Source organism: Seriola aureovittata, chromosome 14 (genome assembly GCF_021018895.1).
Source record: "Seriola aureovittata isolate HTS-2021-v1 ecotype China chromosome 14, ASM2101889v1, whole genome shotgun sequence".
NCBI lineage: Eukaryota > Metazoa > Chordata > Actinopteri > Carangiformes > Carangidae > Seriola > Seriola aureovittata.
Window position 1 is genome coordinate 8,548,365 of NC_079377.1, and position 21,040 is coordinate 8,569,404.

General features: G+C 42.4%; 1 protein-coding gene across 1 annotated transcript; it reads right to left on the bottom strand.

Moving 5' to 3' along the window:
- Window positions 1-7,535: 7,535 nt before the first annotated feature.
- On the bottom strand, window positions 7,536-17,627 carry LOC130180915 (transmembrane protein 121). The gene is made up of 2 exons (XM_056394567.1): window positions 16,240-17,627; window positions 7,536-15,947 (listed from the first exon to the last, which is right to left on the bottom strand). Exon 2 carries the CDS (start codon window positions 15,716-15,718, stop codon window positions 14,768-14,770), a length of 951 nt encoding a protein of 316 aa, XP_056250542.1. The 5' UTR covers window positions 15,719-15,947; window positions 16,240-17,627; the 3' UTR covers window positions 7,536-14,767.
- Window positions 17,628-21,040: the final 3,413 nt, after the last annotated feature.

Consider the following 21,040-nt stretch of genomic DNA (forward strand, 5'->3'; position numbering starts at 1 on the left):
CTCAGGTATTATGTGTTTCGTTTCGTTTCGGACCGTATGAAACCACAGGCTGTTCCAGTCCAGCCACTACAGATCCAGCATAGGTTGAAAGTTGCACACTTGTTCATCCAGAACCCACACACTATCAGGAAAATAATTAAACAGTATAATTTCACCATTTGGACATATTTATGGCCAAAGGTTGGCAACATCATCTTCCATTTGCTGAATTATAATCAACTGTTTCTTTTAACGTAGTCTTATTTCTTTTATAGTAGTTGACATCGGCTTGGTCGACATACGATCAAGTTGTTAAACAAGAGAAGCGACTCAGCAGTTTTCCCAAAGGTCATCGTACTGTCCTCAACATTGGCACAGACTTTAATTATGTATACTGCACTTAGGCTTGTCCATATATGGGCATGTATGATCCCCACTGAAATGAAATATGGTCTTGGGCTACTTCCAGGTGGCTGTGAATTTTATCTGAAGACCTAAAAGGATTCAGCAACCCCTTGTTGTCAAAACACCTGCACCTACAGATGTGCCGTTAATTCAGTTTGTAATTGATTGTTTGAGACTCTTTTCCACATAATGATTGCTCTACTTGCTGTTAATAGCTGTCACATTGCCTTTGTCCTTTTGCTAATATTGCTAATACTTTTTTTACCCAAATCAGATTGCTACTCAACATGGTTAGCTTGTTCACATTTATAAATAAAACAATGTTTTCTTAAAGAGGTGAACCACTTCCATACACAATTATGTTTATTTACAACTAAACTACAACAGCATATATGTTTTGTATGAAATGTAATTGTGAGCGGATTCTGTTTTCAATTAACATAATGAGGATTAGTTGTTAATTTACAAATATTTTGCCACTGAAAATATCTGTAAAATGTTCACAGACAACGTTTTTGTTTTGTTCCAAAATATCTGATTTTTCTCTAACCTTAATCAAAGTGCTTTTTTGCCTAAACCTAACCAGGGAGCAGACTCTGGATTTAAACCCTGTTCCCTGGGGTGATAGCTGTGTGCTTTCTACACACACCATCCACCCCAACCCCCTCCTGGTGACTCCTCTGTCATTAATACACCTAGTCTTCATTCATTCATTAAAAAACATAATCCAGTCTGCGATCATGCTATTTAAAAAAAAAATTATTTCTCTTGCTGTGTAGTTGTATATTAAAAAAATAATTTCTAGGAGACAGGGCTGACTTGAGAGGTGTATTTTATCTTTTACATAGATTTAAATCAGTGTGCACACTTCCTCTGAAATGCCCATGATACCGTGGATGAACATGATACACTGATCCTTCATGAGTAAATGCCATCGGATCAGGCGCAGCATAAGTGCCCCCAAAAACAATTTAGAAGACACAGAGAGAGCAATCTTTGCATCTCAGTGCAGATGATTTGCAGTACTGTAGTAACTCCATCTCAGTCTCATCTGAATAAATCTATAACGGACCATTCATGAAAATGGGAAGTCCTCTATTAAAGCCATTTGACAAAGTGGATGCTTGCCTGAATTCATTAATGCCAGGGGGCTGTTCCTTAAGAATACTGATGAACTCTGGCTTAATGTTTGGTCAGCGCTACAGGCCACAGAAAACCACAGAAAACCACAGTTAAATTTTACATTTGAATTAATATAATTTATCACCAACAGCCCATTGAAAATATCTTTATCCCTAATAAATGTACCTCTCTGCGTTATCTGTATAATATGCTTATTTTGTTCATTGATAAACTGAAACAGCTGTTGTGGGGAACTTTATCACCCAACTGGACAGGAGGGACATGAGGAGCTTCTAAAATACTACAAGTGTGTTTATTAGTTCTTTAAACCACACATATTTGGTATTGACCACCAGCTCTGTGTGGCAGCTCTAGCAGAGTTAATAGCTTCCAAACTTCTTTTATTCCTCTGTGAGAGCTGTCAGAAGTACGTGTGGCCTTCATAGTCTGTTTCCTCCCTGGGTGCTCGTTCGACTCCCTCTGCGTAGCAGAGAATTAATCTGCTGGTAGTGAATCATCATGTTGCCCGCTCCCTGGCATTGGTTCACACTAATATCTAGTTCAACATAGGTTGGCTGACGGAAAGAGATATGCTAATTCAATAGCCCTTTTTTTTTACACATCATAAATAAAAGTCTCTTCCAAGCTTGGAATTGTGGGAACTTTACAGCCGCTCTGTAAGATAGTTTCTGTGATTCTGCAAACATCCACCTCAAATATTGCTCCACTCTTTCTGCTTTGCATGTGAAAGATAAAGTGTGACACCCTGAATACATACACAAGACCACAAGTGACTAACCAATGTTAATGTTATCAGGCTGGACCAAACCATATTTTCAGTGTCTCTGATGATGGATGTCAGATTTCTGCTCATCTACTTAATAAATGGAAGCATAAGAAAGAGAGTTGCGGAGGATGATTATTTTGGGGTGCCTTTATAGCACTCCCCCTTCGCTCTGCCTGCGTGGTGTGATTTGTAGAGAGATTGAAATGAGGCTGGCTGGTCGGGCAGAGACCCGCTCTTGATTTACGTGCACTGTTAAATCACACAGACAGCTGGCTGCCGGCGCTGCCCGCCACGCCGCCTCAGACTACAGATCTATCTCCATGCAGGAGCTCCTCCAGATTTGGAACCTTATGGCAGCTATAACACACGGCCCAGTGGCGAGTCCCAGCTCCGGCCCGCTGTTGACAATGGTGGATGCTGTGCAACAACTGCCAGTAAATGATTTCCAGCCCCGGATTGCACAAGAGGATATTGGATGAAACCTCAGAAAGGGAGGGAGAATTGGTGACAGAAAAAAAAGAGAGAGGTTCAGAAGGAGCTGCTGGTCAGGTGGCCATTGTTTGTGGTGGGATGTATAAATCTCCATGACTGAAAGCACAAAGACTCTCTGCAGTCCCGTCTCCCTGAGGAATATGGATGCTTTTCTTTCAGTGTGTGAAAACAATTATTTGTTTGAATGAACCTGTTCTTTGTCTCTGTGTGTGCAGGTGCGTGTGCGTGTGTGTGTGCGTGTGTGTGTGTGTGTGCGTGTGTGTGTGCGTGTGTGTGTGCATGTGTGTGAGTGGGTGTGTGTGTGTGTGTGTGTGTGTGTGTGTGTGTGTGTGTGTGTGTGTGTGTGGGTGGAGAATACTGCCTGGTCCCTGTAGAAAACTTCAAAGTGATAGATTTTCACAAATCGTGTTGTATTGGAAACTCAATGATAATGTTTACCCATGTGGCAGTGTTTGCACATTGTGTGGGCATCGTTGAATATACACGGATAATTTTAACACAGGCAGACATCTATTTATTCAGACTGTTTAAAAAGTTCTTCATACTAAGCCAGGACGCAAAGTGTTGAAGACACCAACAAAATGGTCACACTTGAAAGAATCGGGGCTCTGCCTGAGACAATACTTGAGTAGGTAACAAGTACATCAATGTCAGTGATAATGACTTCTACAAACAAAACAGTCAGGGTGACTCAACTCATTAAAATGCAGTTTGGCATACTGTAGAGCACACAACCCATTAACTCCATCGTGTACAGAGCCAAAGAAGACAAGATTCGCTTTTCAGTATTTTTTATTTCATTCATATTGGGGAAAACTCTTCCATTGCTTTTTGAATCCAGAAGCAGCAAAAAGGAAGAAGGACTTCTGGCCAGAGACTTTCAGAGTGAATTTATGATGACCAATCTCACCCTCAGAATTTCTCAGAAATGTAGTTTTTTTTTTTTTTCACAGAGTGAAGAACCTTCTTGGCTCTGGCACTTAAAATGAACCATTATGGTCACAATCACCATTAAATCTTCACAAAATTGTTAAATCGCAATTGCAACATTTGCACAGAATTTAACCTATAATTACTTTACAAAGTAGCTTCATTTCTTTTAAAGTATATTTTTTTGGGCTTTTGTGCCTTTATTGGACAGGATAGTGGAGAGAGACAGGAAATGGGGAGGCAGAGAGAGGGGGAATGACATGCAGCGAAAGGCCGTCCGATGCAGGACTCGAACCGGGACCACTACGCCACACGACGCCCCAGTAGCTTCATTTCTAACGGTGTAATTATCATCCTTTAATCATTGTGCTCACACAGAAAAGCTTTTTTTAATGAGAAAGAATGTGTTTTAATCTAAAATGGAAACGTATCAATGATCGGTGAATTATGCTACAATACTCGTCTTCTACAAAAGTTGTTTGATTATATTTAATACATTTTTCTCATGTAATCACTTTGCTTTAATATTTTTTTCAGCATCGTTTGTTTTCTTCTTATCTGTGTCTGATTTTCTCTTGAAATAATTTCATGTAATGTAAGCGCTATAATTGATAAAAGCTGTTTCAAGCAAGTCTCACCATTCTGCTGCTCTTGAACGCTGAATCCTGATTTAATTCATTTAGACGTGTTGCATGATCAAATATTGCATCTCACAGAGAAATAGGTCAGCTATAGGGTAGGAATACAGACAGGAAAAGGGTTCAACCTCCCAATGAAATTCCCAATAGTAAGACTCACTTGTTTTCATGCCAGCCTTGCTAACTGAGGCTGTCATCACTGTAACAACAAAGCCTCCCTTCCACATTACACCGCTGTGAAAAAGCCCTTATTTACCAGATACCATATTGAGATCACTCAGAGCTCAGTTTACACACATAATCACCAGCTGAGCACGATACACCAAGGAGGGGAAGAGTTCCTGTGCTACATCCAGTGTTTAGATCCAAACATAGCATTGCATCCCTTCTGCCAAAGGAATCATCCAGTAGTTTAAGTAAAGTATTATGGCCTATGACATGGACTGAAAAATTGTGTTTGACGTGAGTCTCAACCTGGACAATGATCTGTCACATCAAGGCTCATTTCTCATATCAGAGACGTTGCAGCCAACCCTTTTTTTAATACAGGCTTAGTGTCATGGTGGCTTATTACCTTATGTGCTGCATGGTTGGCATGAAGTACCTGCTGGCAGCTGAACTGAGGCTGCTGCTGGGGACTTTTCTATGCTTAATCTTATTAGTGCGAAAGGCCTCTTTTCTTGAGGCTACTATATGTTTCCTAAATAATTCCATGTCACCCTTGAGTGACAGTGTAATGCGTAATAGATTTAACTTACAGTGAAGGGAAGCTGCATGAGTACAGCAAATGATACACACAAGGTATTAATGTGTACATCTTCACTACAGTTATTGAAGGGTTAAGTTTCTTTAAATATATCTTTCTATTCTTACTGTTTCAGCAGCTTGACATGAGTAATGTGTTTTTTAATTAAAAACGTAAAGAAGCATTTTAGAAAATGTGCACATCTAGAGGTCGTAGTTACCTGGGGACAGAGCCAGGATAGCTGTTTCCCCATGTTTTCAGTCTTCATGCTAATAAAAACCCATGTTTAATACGAACACCATTCCAGTCAATCCTGAGCTGCTTAATTATAAATATCCGAGTTACGCGAGGCCACTTCCTCTTCTTCTCATTCCTTCTGACTTCTGGCTGGTCGGCATGATCGATGCGTCTTAGGAGCAGAGCTGAACACCCAGTGTTCTCGACATATTTCTTGTCAACCCTTCTACACTCAGCAGTGAGTTACATCTGCATGTTGTTGTTGAAATGTCACCAAGTAGCTCCTGCTAGCAGAGAAGTTTGCATGATCTTTAGGTGCTAGCTTCTGTTACCTTCTCAGTAGGCCACAATGCAGAATTTCCACAATGAAACTGCTGATTTAAGGCAGCTAGCGATTCATTACAGTTGAATGTAAAATGGTGTATTCGTTTATTAAAACTTGTGTAAGGCTTTTGATTAGATTTTACCTGTGTGTTCTGGCACAGATTGGGCTCTGAATTTGCCTAAATCTTCTGTCCGTCCAAGGTCTGTGAATTAAACTTAAAATCCTTCAATAATTTAACAAATCCACTTCCTACAAAAAGCTAATCTGATGCTGGCTATAGCCTTGTATTTAAAGGACAAATATGAGAGGGATAGCTGTCTTTTCATGTCAGTCTGCCAGAAAGTGAATGCGAGAATTTCCAAAAAATGTTGAACTTTTCCTTTAAACACACGAGCTGTGCATCTAAGAGCTGAGGATCAGTGAGTAAACGCTAAACTCTCACCTCATAAATCCATGATTAACCAATAAACATCTCTCTGCTTAAACGACACACTCAAGCAGAGGAAGGTCATTAACGGAAACTCAGAAATCATCTGCATAAAATCTCCTCATTTAGTTTGCAGGCTCATCTGTCTCTTCCTCTTTACATATCAGCTCTGAGGTTCTTGTTTCTGACCTTATCTGTATCACATTACGTTGTCCATCCCCCATCCACCCTTTATCCACCCTGCTTCATCTTGATATCCTACTTTCCTGTCACTAATTAGGTTACACAAGCGTGGGCTCATGGAGGAGTTGTCAAACAGAACGATTAAAACCTTCAAGGTCGTTGGTTATGGTTAGGCGTCAGAGCTAGAACGAACTCAACATTACACTGTATGTAAAGACTTCAGCTACACAGCCTGCTGTAATCTGCAATATATTTACTGCTAATCAAAGCACGAGGTGCATGATTGCCTCCTTTTACCTACACTATTTTATCAGCTTGGCAACTTGGCAGCTTAATATATGCTTCCTACTCATTGTCCAACACTGTCTCAGAATTTACGGTTTAATAAGCTTATAAATAATCCCCCTTGTGTCTACAGATACAAAGAAGGTTAGCGAAAGTCACTACATGACCATCAATGCTGTGGCAGGTTCAGTGATGGCGGGCAAATGGCTCCGGCCCCTTTGCTATCTTGGCTAAACATTTTCCCAGGAGACATCTCTGCGAGAGGGGTCATTCCTGTTCGGGGAACTTGTGACTCATCCTCCTTCTGTTCCCGTCGTCACTGTGGCCGCAGTAAAGCTCAGCTCGCTGCTTCCACCCATAAACATCCTTTGGTCTGCCTTCTGTGAACATCAGCTGCTGCCGCTCCCTCTCCCCCTCACATCCCTCACTGCGCTGCAAGCTGCTCTGTCTTCCTCTATCTCTCCCCAGGCCGCCGCAGCTCTCTCCAGAGGGCACTTTATCTATACCACCCCGGCAGTCTGGCAGTATATATTATAGCCATTTACAACCAGCTGATACACCTTTGACCGTTTCACTTCACATTAATAAAGTTGCTCTACTGATCAGCGGCCTCGCGCCACATCTCGCTAACGAGGGTCAAAAACTGTCGGCATCATCAAAAGGCCTAGTCCCCCGAGTCTGTTTACAGTTTACAGATGGTTGCACTACTGTAAACAACTTTGCTGTCAAGTACGGGCTATATGCTATGTAGTTATTATATGAAGGGGCACTGGAGATGTCTGGTGCTGTAAGTTATTCTTGTTTCTGATGTGAAGTGTTTTATCCCTGTAGTGTTCATTTTTTATTTTTAATGTTAAAGTTGTTTAAAAAAGAAAACAACAACAAGAAAACAACAATTCAGATAAAAGTCAAATGTCAGCGTGATTGTGACAACTTACCTTCTGCTTTTTATGCATACTCCTTACAAAATTTGCTTATTTTTCAAAAATATATTTATTGATATCTACATTACTCCAAAGAAAAATTACTCCATTGACACAACAGTAGAATAAAACTACTTGAAGAAAGAAACAAAACTTTTTTTTGACTTGGTGAGTCCCTTGAATCCCTAACTGGTAGGGTGATGTAGAAATAAAAAGTATGGCTGAAATAATAACAGAGGAATGGTGTAACATGAATAATTTGCAAGTTTTTCACATTTTTGACAAGATTCATCAGAAGCCAAGGTCGCTCAGTTCATTCATCAAAGATCTCACACAGAGCTAATGTCAGCTAACATCACCTCCTGAAGCCTGCGTGGAAACAGAGCAGCTTGGATTCATGCAGGTTTGGACAACAGTGCTGAGTGATGTGCTTCTTCTGATTATTAATAAGCAGCAGCTGTAGAGCTGCCGAGCATCTGGACAGTGTCTGTTTGTTCGCGTGTGAACACGGCGAGTTGGTCAGTCCACTTTGGATGATGCTCTCTGCCTCTGTGCTTTATGTCAAGTCCTGCGCATTTCACACCAAAACCCAGTGTGAGACAAAGGGAATAAACACAGTCAGCCCACAAACTGCAACCAATTCTCACGGTGCTTGTCCTATTTATACTACAGCCATTATATGCTATTAAATTTAATTTGAGAATGTATTTAAATACTCTACTCAAGGGGGTTTTAGCAAAATTCAACAAAACACCCATTTTCTTTTGTTATTATTTATTCAATCCGCTCCACAAATCACTGGCTCCCGGGTGAAAGAGGCATCACTATGTAATTGGGGTTCATGGGTGAGGTGGATTGGCCCAGTGAGAACTGGTAATCAGTTTTTAACAGTGATTGGTTGAACAAAAGCACCAGGCTCAAACACTCAAACACTCTGAATTACTGCTCCTCTATTGATTCCTGTCACAGTTTGATTATCGCTACTGATGTGATTTTACGTGGCTTACAAACCCTTTGTAAAAGATAAAATAAAAAAGAAACTAAAAAAGAAAAATCCTGCAGTTATTAAGAAATGAGAAATTGCCTTTTCATTGTTCAAATACAAGAGTGCAGTGAAATTAAGGGCATGGAGGTCGATGTGCAGTCCAATAATCACTGACCTTTTACGTCTGTTTTGGTCTTCACATGCTCATGATAAAAAATATCTGGGTCTTTAGATGATAGACTTTCTTCACCAGCCGCCAGTTTATTTCAGCTGTTTTCTGCTGGACAGGTTCACTCGGCTTATCCGACCACATTTTGTGGAAAGAGCTAATGGGGTTAGATGCGAGCCTGGGGACTCATCCATAAAGTCTATGGGCAGGCTGAAAACAATAAGAACAAAGTGACATTGTGTATAAACTGTGTTGAGCAGCAGAGTGGGTGTCTGTAGGCCTGATTCAAATCAGGAAAAGTACAGGTGTAACTGCCCCCCACAGTTACTGCTGCTGCACCTCTCGAGCTGTCCATTCTGAAATTTACAATGATAACAGAGGTAGATTTACCACTCTAAATACTTAATATTTCTTCCTTGATTTCAGATAGAGGCAAACACAAGCAGACACAACATTTCTAGATGACAACTACCGATCTTGCCAACTGATGTAGACAGGACGGTACTTAACGTCCCAGGAGTTGGTTGAAAACGCGACGGCCACAGTAATGTTCCGCTGAAAAAAGATGACAGGAAACATTTTGGATTCTATATCCAACTCCACTTAATAGGCCTTTCTCACAGCAGACATTTTGAGTTGTTGTAGAAAAAGCACAGGTTTTATTACTGATAACGACGCAGGCTGTATCATACAGTAGTCTCGTCTGTTTGTGTGAGACAAGGTTAAGAAATGAAAGCTGTTCTTTCTGCATCTACAGGACATTTACTGTTCCAGTCAGCGATATTTGTATGATGCACCTACTTTTCATAAAAAGGTTTACATCAGTAAAATTAATATGCAGAACAGGCTCATGTACTGGGTCACAGTGATGGACCACGCATTTGGAGTGGCAAACACATCTGTCAGCAAAATATTTGCTGACATTTTAAATGACAGCAGGCTTATTAGATGGAGATTCATTCAAAGTGTTAGCACGTGTGATTAGATTTTCCTTCTGTCTTAAGGAATAGTTGAGATGTGCTTCCTCACCACTAAAATCATGCACGGGAATTAGCTCAGTTTACAGATCATTTGACAGCCTGTCAAATACAAATCAGCAATGTTTTAAACCAGAAACAGCTCAAGATAACAATGTATCAATGTATGTTAATGTTCAGCTTCTCTCTACCGTGGAAAGTTTCCTTGTTAAACACTTCTTGCTCCTGCCGAAAATACAACTGACTAAAACATTTAACTTTTTCTCGGGCAGATGCTCAATGACTGACATTCCTAAAAACCCACCACATATCGTCACAGTTAAAATTGAACTTGGGTACATTAACAGACATTTTAAATCAAATACTAACTGTTGCATGACACAGTATCAGTTTGTTTGCCCAGTATTGCTCCAGTATTCATTGTAAGGGACATCTCACCTCCTCTGTGAGGATCCATTTAATCTTTCAGGACCCAGCTGAGAACTGCCCCGAAACAACAATGAATGCGTAGTCATATCTGTGCAGTTACGAGGCTGTAGTCACTGTTATGCCGGGGGCATACTGTGGAAAAATTATAACACCGAGGTTTACCTCATTAGAATGACAAATAACACAGTCTTTCCCATACTGTCCCTCACCAATGCAACTACAGTATTACAAATGTGATAAAGTAAGAGCTACCAACATAATAACAAACATGAGAAAACATCCTCTATTAAAACTCTACCCGGCAGCATATATCACACTGGCTCGGCTAACCTTAATGCACCCTCTCCGTTTGTCTGCAACCGGCTTTTAAACGAAATCCAACGCAGTTTGGGCTGAAATCCATTTGCTGTGGGCCGCTTGTTGGCCGTGTAACACAGGGAGGTCGCAGCAACAATGGTGGACGGAGAAAAGAACTCATTGCTGTTTCTCTTCAAATTTGCCTGCCACCACCATCTGTTTCATTATTAACGCTTGTGGTGGCTTTTTTGACGGCGGCTCCCTCAGCCTTGGGCTAGATGCTGTTTCAAGGTAGACAGCTCATCAAAATGAGTGACAGGTGTTGCAGAGCGAACTTGACCAACTGCAGGAGGTGGAGCTGTCACCATGCTTCCTGCCGCACGGTGAAACCTTTTGTTGCTTTAATAATGAACCAAGGTAAATAAAGAATGGAAAACCTCTTACTGTGTACTGTATTTTTTTCACAAGTCATTTTATATTCTTTTTTTAGTCATAGTGAATAACAAATCCTTAGGAATAGAAATGAAACCACAGTCACAGACATTTCCTTTAACAATAGGTATTATACAGAGCATATGTTTCTTTTGGCCTTCAGGGACTTTGACTAATACCTGTACATATAAGCAGACAACAGAGAGAATCAGAATCCATTTGAATCTTTTATAGGTCAACAACGCCTGATAGAAATCTCACAGAACTCCTTGGGTTTAAATGAAAAATTGCTAGAAAACTGCCATCAAGTTTAAATATTGAAACACCTCTCCATAATTCACACTTACGTTCAGCACTTCTCAGCGCTCTGAGCCACCCGCTCTCATCTCCAACACCTGGGTTCCCTGTTGAGTCGTCTGAAAGTTGCTGGCAGTCCAGCAGAGTGACCTGATTATTAGAGAGATCGTACTCTATCTGCGAGTCACAGGCTTGATCCTCCGTCGGGTTCACACTTCACAGTTGTTGTTAATCCTCGCTGAACTGTGCATGAGGAAGATAGGGAAGCCATCCCTGCTACAGAGGCACTGTGAAGAGCTACTCTGCTCTCGCATCTGCTCTCATAAAATGCATACATGCGTGTCTAAGGGGTGAATGTGAGGAATACCCCTTCTGATTACACTGGCGGTAATTTGGTGATTGGTTGTGCCGGGGGAAAAAAATAGATAAATTGCACAAGTGTTTTGACGCAGGAAAAGATAATTGCAGCTGTTGAAGGATGTTGAATGTGGCCCAGAGCTAATGTGCATGTCCTTGGAAAATGTGTGAACGTATCATATGTTTATCAGGAATCAGATGAGCCGCACTCTGCAGAATAACTTTTTGACCCTTTCTTTGCTTCACTCATGTGCACAGCATCTAAACTTTAGATTGAAACATTAATTTTCATGTGAAGGATTCGCAGAGCTTTAAGTTATAGCTTTACAGAGAACCATTAAATACATTCAGTGCAGCAGCATCCCATTTTTTTCCCTCTGCTTCCTCTAACAAAAATCCCTGTTGTTATTTGTTTTTAGAAAGTGGGCTTTTAGAGTCTAATATCAGTTACCCTCCAGATAGGAGAATCAATACTCAATGAGCATTCATTTTCTGTACAGGTTTGCTCCCCTCGTGCTCTTACATACCTTCCATGAAAAATACATTTGTTTCCCTGCTCTGTTGCCATCCAAGACTGCCGAAGGTCGAGCTGTGAATTGAATGCAGCCGTTTGTCTTGCTTGTTTGGCGCAGGCCACTTTGTCAGTGTTAATGTGGTAAGTGTGGAGGTGCATCCAACAGCCTTCCCAGTTTATTATCATTGGAGACTGCAGTGCAAAAAAACATGGTCATCTGGATGAATGCAACATTCATTCAGGATCTGGCAGTGCGGAAAGGGTGATGTGGGATGGGGTGGGAGGGTGCGGTGAGATTGGGTTGGGAGAGTGCCCAAAGGCAAACTTGTGGGCTCCGGAGGAGTCGATCATCTTTTAGTTCTTAAAAAGCATTTGCACATGATAGAAACAAATAGACATGAACTCTAGTCGGATGAGATAACTGGTTAGTTGATATTACAAGGAAATACAGATTAAACAAATACCGATAAACACTTCATATATATATTTTTGCTGAATATGTCAAGATCAGAGATAATAATAGAGTAATCAATACAGTTCATGATCATAAACTTGTGCTTATGTTTGACTTAAGAATCAACATACTGTACAGAGAGGAAAGGCTTTTGGATTGAGCCAGAATGAGCTCATTATCACTTCTTCAGCCATCTGGTTTTGGTGTGTGACTATAGCGCATCATATGGTCGCACTCATGGCAAAACACCCATCATACTCGTGTAAAGTAGCTGTTTTACACAGTGTGTCACATCGCGGCGAGAAGGACTCAGGTTTGGATCATCGCATCAGTTGTCTTTGTGTCCAGCTGTTTCCCAGAGATGCTTCTCCCTCCCCACACGGCCGAAATACATGCAGGTCACATGAACTCCAGACTCAAATAACATCAGAAGGAGTGTACGTGTTTCTTTGTTAGGTCTGCAGTCGACCCCTGGACGCTCCAGGGTGTTTCTCTGCCCTCCATACACCTTGCGTGCTGCGATAGATGTAAGCCCTTCTCTGACCCTGTCTGTGCACATGAATGTAGTTTGCAATTAGGCAGCAGCAGTCCTGCTCCTTAAATAAAACTGGTGCTGCTGGTTGAGTTGCAACCGTAGAAGTCATTCTCTCAGCACATTGTCTGCGTTCCAGCAAACATGACCTATCCACCATCTACTGTTTCGTTCACTTGAGAGAGAATGGCCTTGTGGGATCAGACTATTTTGATTATTAATGTGTTGTGTCCTTTGTAACAATAGAATGCTTTGAGTTTATAATGGTTTCAGTACCAGCTTCTATAAGGCCTGTGACAGCACTGTGCACAAGCTATGCAAACCTTTTATATTGTTGAGCACACTAGAATGACTCCGTTTTAACACTGTCACCGACACAATCAAATACAACTATATTCAGCACATTCCGTTTAACTCTAAAGGATGATTGTTTTCCTTTCATTGCTGTTAAAACAATACAATCCAGTGGTATATTATATAGTCTAAATTGCTGATGTAACTTTACCAGCCAACAACACTGACAAATAATGCTGGCTACAGCACTTTTAATGTGATAGCCTGGTTTGTGCCACTGAAAGTTGCTACCTTCCCTTAGCCGTGCCTTACACAGATGAAAATATTGGACCACGTTCTGCACTCTCAGGCTTTTAACAAACATGGACAGCTTTAAATTATGCAAGCAGTCACTGGTGAGAGAGAGATTATGCAAAGACTGTACAAGAAAAGGAACCTATTGTAAAAGAGGCCTTTTTGTGTGAGTGCAATTAATTTTCTTTCTTTTTTTCTTTCATATTATAGTAGTACTGAACTTCTGCTGCCAATAATCACCTGCACAGAATGTCACTGCACGCCTCAGGATGATCTTTAACAGGCTTCCTTATTTGGGAATCATTCTGCAGTGTTGCCCCTCGGTTGTGTATTCTGTCTCATTGCTGGAGCACCATAGTCAGCCTTTGCAGCAATCAAACTCCTCGTAACTGCACAGAGGATTTATTCACATGTTCTTCACCTAAGAAACCTGGTACGTGACGACGATCTCTCTCACAATGAATGACATTGCAAAGGCACCACTTCAGTAATTAAACAGTCTCTAATTGAAGATTGAACCATAGTGAAAAAAAATCATTGTCTATTTTCTTTTGTAACCCAGGTTAATTAAAGGACATTTGCTGAATTTTAATTAGAAAGTGAAACATAATCAATCGATCCAATCATTTTTAAATGATTTCATGAAAAACCCTTTTACAGCCAGTGAAAGAGCAGGAAAGCCTTTATCTTGTACACAATACTTTATCAAAGAATCACATATAAAAACACACGTCTTTCAAGGGAAAGCTTTAACCGTCGTTTTCATTCTCATTGCTTTGATTCTCTCATCGGTTGCTCCCTCTGACTTTGTCGTGTTAAAGCCCTCGACTACTACGAACATTCGAGCAACAGAAATACACACCACAGCACACAGACCCTTAAGGTTAACATCAGAATGCAACACACACAATTCAAAAATATATCCTCTAATCTTCCAGTAGTTTCCTTTTTTCTTTTGTACAATTAGAAAAAATACACAGTTAACTGGATTCACTGGGGGGGGGGGGGGGTGCTTCAACAAAGTCACAAGTGATACTGTATTTTGCACCATGAAAGCTTTGGATACAGCGCTGCTCTATCCTTGCTAAGTGTCTGCAGTGTGTCCTGTGTGCCATTAAGCATCAGCAGAGATCATGATCTCCTGTGTGTTCACATGAGTGTTCACATGCCCTAAAGGTGTGGAACATTGTGCCCTGCCAGCGTCCTGAGGGTCATATATATTCATATCGACATTTCCAGGATTCACCTCACCATTCTGTCATGTGTGCTCGCACGTCGTCACCTCGGGGAGGGGCGTCTGGTCCTGCATGACCACTTGAGGTGGGGTGGGGGCAGGGCGAGCGTGGGCCACCGAGTTTTTCTGCATCTCAACCCCGAAGGCAGGAGGAGCGTTCTGCAACTGTCTCCTGTACTGCACAAAGCTGCAGGTCTTTAGGATGATGGCCAGGACGTTCTTTCCTATCAGGATCCCGGATACCCTGGCGTCCCTGTACAGAATCATGTTCCCGCCGCGGATGAAGAGTGTGATGATGTTGATGGTCACCAGGCTGAGGATGGGGTACAGCAGCATCTTGTGTGGCACGATGTTGATGCCCTGCATGCTGATCTCGCTCAAGGACACGCAGGGCAGCACCAGCAGAAGAATGTAGCAGTAGAAGAACATCAGGCCTTCCGCCCACAGAGGGAGCCCCTTCTTTTGAGGCTCCCACAAGTTGGCTTGGATGTCCAATATGTCCAGCAAGTCCACCACCACCCAGAAGAGACGGTTACGGATCTCCTCGCGCTTCTTGAAGGCGCGTACGTACTCCATATGGTCGATAGCGACCAGCACCACAAACAGCACTGGAATGCAGATGGAGAGCAGCAACGTGAGCGCCTTCCTCGCAAGAGCGTCCAAGCTCTTCCGGTCCGCCTTGTAGTTTTGATACACAAAGTAGACCTTGATCTCCAGAACGAAGATGTAAAGGAACCAGAGGATCATGGCGTAGCCTCGCTTAGCCGTGCGCACCTCAGCGCCCACCCACACCGCTACGTAGCGCAAGACGATGAGAAAGCAGATGTCTCCCACCATCACCATGATGCAAATGCCGATCTTGCGTGGTCCATGGTTCTGCTCCACCAGGTAGGCATCAATCAGCGCCATACTGCTCATGATCAGGATGGTGGACAGGCACACGTGGGGCTTGTTGGTGGGAGGTGGGGGTACCATCCTTGCCTGGCTGAGAGGAGGGGGAGGAGGAGGAGAAGGAGGAGTGTTGTTGAAGAGGGGGGGTGGGGGGTGGAAAGGGTCCTCAGTTTGTCCAGTGAGGAGGCAGATCAGATAGTGCTGCTAGACAGCAGTGTTCCCCTCCATTGCTTCTACCTTGGCGAGAATCCAGGATGCATTAATAGGATTCACACAGATCACTTCAATCAATCTCCGCTTGTGCCCAAGCCACCTGCCGGGTAGACAGTACCCCTTATTTAGTAAATTATGTTCATTGGCAAATGGTCTGTAAACGTACAGGTTCATTCATGTGAAAAAAATGATAAATATCAGGATGTGTCTGCCTTTTACACCCTGATAATCATTCATTAAACACAACAGCTTAATCAATGAGATGACAATTTCTGTTATTTAAGGAGAAAAAAAAAGCTGCTGCAACGTGCTCTCATTACAGACTCACTCTCAGCACCCTTGTTTTTATACAAGCTTAAGCCTCGCAGATAAAAATCCAGCTGAATACTCACTTGTGTCCCTCTTTGTACTTTATCCTAATGACTGGCAGCGAGCGATCATCCATGAGACTGCACTGGGAGATCACAAAGCCCATCTGTAATCCACAGGAGGAGAGAGGAGAAAACGCACGGGATCCTCTCCTTCTCTGACAGGCGTAAATCCACCAGTCATGGATATATTTTCTTTTTTCTTGTCTTTTCTTTTTTCAGGCAAAAGAGAAATCCCAAAATATTGCCGTCATAATCCACTTACTGCTGAGACTGAATCAGGAGGAAGCATCTTAATGGTCACAAAGACTGCTCTCAATTTCTGCAACTAAGAATAGAGGTTATTTTGTGTTGTGCTCAGATAGAGGATTTAAACCCCCAACTCCACAAAAGAAAAAAGAAAAAGTGGTAAAGTTAGTGGAAGAACCTCTGCAGTAAGTCGTGCTTAAAAGAGATTTTCCTCTCCAGAAGTTTTCCTCTCCAGCATCCACCATCCCTGGACAAGAAAATAAAACATTTTGTGGCTGTTTTCCTGTTTCTCAGCCTGTAAGTTTCAAAAGAAAAAAGCAGGGTTGTGGTGAATCTTTTAAATGCAGCGTGTGTCTGACTGTCCTTCCCCTCTCAGCTGTGTTCATGTGTGTTTTCCCTTGTTGTGTTTCTGTGTGCATGCGCGCGTGTGTGTGTATGTGTACGCGTGCAGGTTTCAGCTGTCTCCACGCTTCGTTGTCGCTGTAAAATGTAGCCCCCCCCTGGCGAGATCCTGGCTGCTGCGCCGTTTTCTGTCTCTTGCTCAAGCAGCTTTTGCCAGGGACACCAGGATCAACAGCGCCAGTGGATTCCCCTGTCTCCACTCAGCATGCTCTGCCAGCACCACCAGCGCTGTGATACTCCAATGCCGCCTGCCTCTCTGCCCGTCTGTCTCTGTACACTTCTCAGCCCTCTCTGCGAAGTCAGGGAGATGCTCCTCTGGTGTGTTCAGACACACTCCTGGGTCTTTTTTCTCTTTCTGTCTGTCTCTCTCTCTCTCTCTCTCTGTCTCTTTCTCTCTCTCTCTCTCTCTCAGCTACCCTCCTCTTCCTTCTCCCTCTTCTGCTCAAGTAAAGGCACTTGCTGTGTGGAGGTGACGCTCAGCAGACCACAGCTGCAGAGAGAGGGAGAGAGAAAAGAGGGAGAGAGAGAGAACACTTTTCCAGGGGGTGGAGAAAGGCGGGGAGGGGAGGGAAGACGAGCCAGCCTTTTGCAGCTTAGCTGAATGCACAACTTCTCTCTCTCACCCTATTTTTCTTTTCCTTTCACATCCCTCTCTTCTTTTCACATTGTGTCTTGTGCTGATATCCTATTTTCTTGGGCTGTTTCTTTTTTGGCTCCCAGAAAAAGCCCTGGCTTCCTTCTTCTTTGAGAAGCCCATTAAGGCGCCGTGCATTTTCTCCTCTCCATCGAGTTCGAGGTGCAGGGATGAAAAGTGATCCGGGGGGGGGGGGGGGGTGCTCTCCAGTATGGGATGTAGAAAACCAGCTTCCCAGCAGGCTGTGTGCTTGCAGTCTGGGGAGATATGGGGGGGGGGGGGGGGGGGGGGGGGGGGGGGGGCAGTAGAGGAGGGGGGTGTGAGGCGTACGGTGGCTCCTCCTGACACAGAGTCTTTCTATTGATCTACTGACAGAGCAGTGAATCAGGAGACAGAGATGGGGCCAGGGACCAAAAGAGATGAGGGGTAAGAGGAGATGGGGAGGTACAGGTGTGGGGGAGAGCGAATGAGAAAGGCGGGGAGTGGAAAAAAAAACAAGATGAGGAGTGACATGATGAGAGAAGGGGGAAAAAAAAGAGAGCAGGAGATGTGTGGGGAGGGTCTAAATGTCAAGGGAACATTTTATCCTCTGAGATGTAATAATGCTTGGGCTGGGAGATAATACTTATGCAAATATGTGTAAAGGTAGGAGAAGGCTGGTGTGGTTGCTCTGCCATGCAGTATGCACTACACCACTAGCTTTGTTTATCCAGCTGGGCCAATTAGCGGTAATCCTTCCTCAGAGGAACCAAACTGCTTTCATTACTACAGTACGAAGCCATTTACCGCTCACTCCATGAATGGCAGTTATTGAAGAGTCAAAACTATTGGTTTTCAATGCAAGTGTGGCTGCACTTTTCATCCAACTGTGTAATGACAACTAAACATAATTGCAATCAATCGTGTAGATTTTTACAGTCATGAATGGATGATGGTTGTAGATTTACCAGATGTGGATCCGCCAACAGCTGCCATCGTGGCTGTTTACGACTTCTGTCATGCCTTTACCATGGAAACATGTCTCAGAAATGTGAAGTGGAAAAGCTGTTTGCCTTTCACACAGCTGCTTTCATATTGACTATTTCCCCCTGGATTTATCGACCATAATTGAGCCTTGACAAGAGCAGTGATGGATTATATCCTTATTTGAAAACTGTAAAGTTGATGTTCCTTCCGCAACATTATTATTTTTATTTTTTTTGTTTTTGCATTTTGAAATTTGTTATAAAAAAAAAAACACACACATGGCAGGTTTCAATTTAGTGTCAAGCATTAAAGTGGTGCTGAAATGCTGAAACAGATTGTTAGAGATGGTGGCTCGCTGGTTAGAAAAATCGTTGTGCAATGAAAGGTCACAGGTCTGATCACAGGCAGACAGGCAGTGCGCCCATTTAACAGCCATGTGTCCTTGAGCCAGACACTAAACTGGTACCTGCTCCCTCGTCTGCTCAAAGTCACGCTGGCTACGACGTCCGCTAAACGTCTGAACTGTAAATGTAAATGAGCGGATGGCTTCTCTGTTCCGCAACCGCACATCCCGGTGATCATAATAGTTCCCTCCCCCCAGAATCAGTATAAGAGCTTGATACAGTACATGTATCATCCACTTTGTTATTCCTCCCACATCTCATCCTGTAATCTACAATTTATACCTTCATTTACATGGCTTTTGTGATATACAATGGAGTCCCAGACTATGTTAACCTCTCCATTGAAAAGAGCAGTTAACCCTGGGCTTGGACTTTGAGTCATAATTGCTGGATATTTTCATTTATACAAGCTCAGCCTTTCCCCTTTTTGTCCTCCTTCACACTGCGTTTATAATTCATGAGCAGAGAGGAAATCACATCATCATGGTCTCTTTTAGAGCTGATTTATGCACAAGTTTATGTTTTGTTACTGTCTGATAGTGTCAAAGTTCTCCATCCTGATTAATGTAATTATACAGTTCTACCAACACAGGGTTATGCAATATGATTTATAAGATATCAGCCAACAAAAGTACATCCAGGAGTCTTGTCTGTCCTCTTCTGCCCTCTCCCCCTCGTCCATCAGGCTCTGCTCCTACAGAGGACTGTCCTTGGCTTCTGGACAGGGACACTGCATCATCACTGTTCAGCTCCAGGCAGGATAACACACAACAGATAGCAGACTATAAAACACCGGCCACATTTTCTATAACATAAAGCATATAACAGAAAACACCATCAGATGACTCGAAGTAAAGAAGCCATGGAGCTGCTGCGCTGCGGTTTTCTCATCCCCAGCTTTAAGAGTTCTCGTCAAAGTGGCTCTGTTTTGAAAATAAAATGCTCAATTCGATCTCTTTGCCTTTAAATGTGGTGTTGGGCTTTATGCAAATATTTGAGCATGCTTTCTCAGAGCATAACACACTCCTTTTTCACAAATGTTCCCTTGACAACCAAGTGCGGCAGCTTGAGAAACATGTTTTCTCATCTTGTCAGAAAAGATATTATAGGAGGAATTCACCACTGCAAGCCGCACCTTGAGCTCGGGCTTATATAACGCATAAAATGTTTTCAAAACATTGCAGCGAGAGTTAAAACAAAATACACTTTACCTTCATGTTGAGAAAATTGGGCTTTCAAGTGTAGTTTTCTCTTTCTGTCTGATTGCAATTGCTGGTTCAATCAGTAGTCTATTCTTCCTTTACCCTTTGTGCTCACTGTTTATAGCACCTCTGACTGTAACTTTTCCCTATTTTCTTCTTTACTGTCAACATGCAATCTTTGTGTGTTTTGTAAGAAATCAAATGTCTTCAGGGCTTTTTTTTTTTTTTTATCTGCAGACCCCCTGTCTTTTATGAATGCAGCACTGTGCATCCATATGATGGCAAGAAAAATTATTTATCTTGTGCAACTTTCAAGCACAGTGCACACTTTTATTACACAATCCATGTTTATTGCATTGATTCTCCCTCAGAGCGAGGCTGAAAGGAGATATTAATGTGCACCTAAGTGCTGCAGGTACTGGCATAATTGCGAAGGTATGCATCACTGAATGAATAGGCTGATTTGATTTCCTTTGTGTTTAGACTGCAGATGATTTACTTAAGAGTCAAGAGTAGAGTATGATTCATTTCACTGTGCTATGCCCCAAGAAATCCAAATAAAAAACCTGGCAATTAGAACAACTTGTCACCATGACTTAACAAGAAAGGCAGAGATGTTTCCATCTTTGTGCTTGCGTTTATCGTCACTATACCGACAGGTGAGTGTTAAGCACAGAATCAAGTTTCAGTTAGTGAAAAAAAAGAAGAAGAAAATAAAAAAGGCCCTGGACACAAACATGGATTAATTGCTTGGGTTTGGCAGCCGGGATTCAGTGTCAGCAAGTTGTGAAAAGACTGGGGAATTTACATCACCAAAGACAATTTGTACATGAAGCATAACAGTGGAAATAGGACACATAAATCACATTAGCTGTAAGCCTGTGTCTGCCATCGATTACCTACAGGAAAACAAATGGGGGCGTTAAGGCTTCCCATCCTTAAACATCCCCATCAGGGTCCTAACCACC

Coding starts and splice junctions, on each gene's coding strand:
- LOC130180915 (XM_056394567.1), bottom strand. CDS start 15,718: ATGGTACCCCCACCTCCCACCAACAAGCCCCACGTGTGCCTGTCCACC.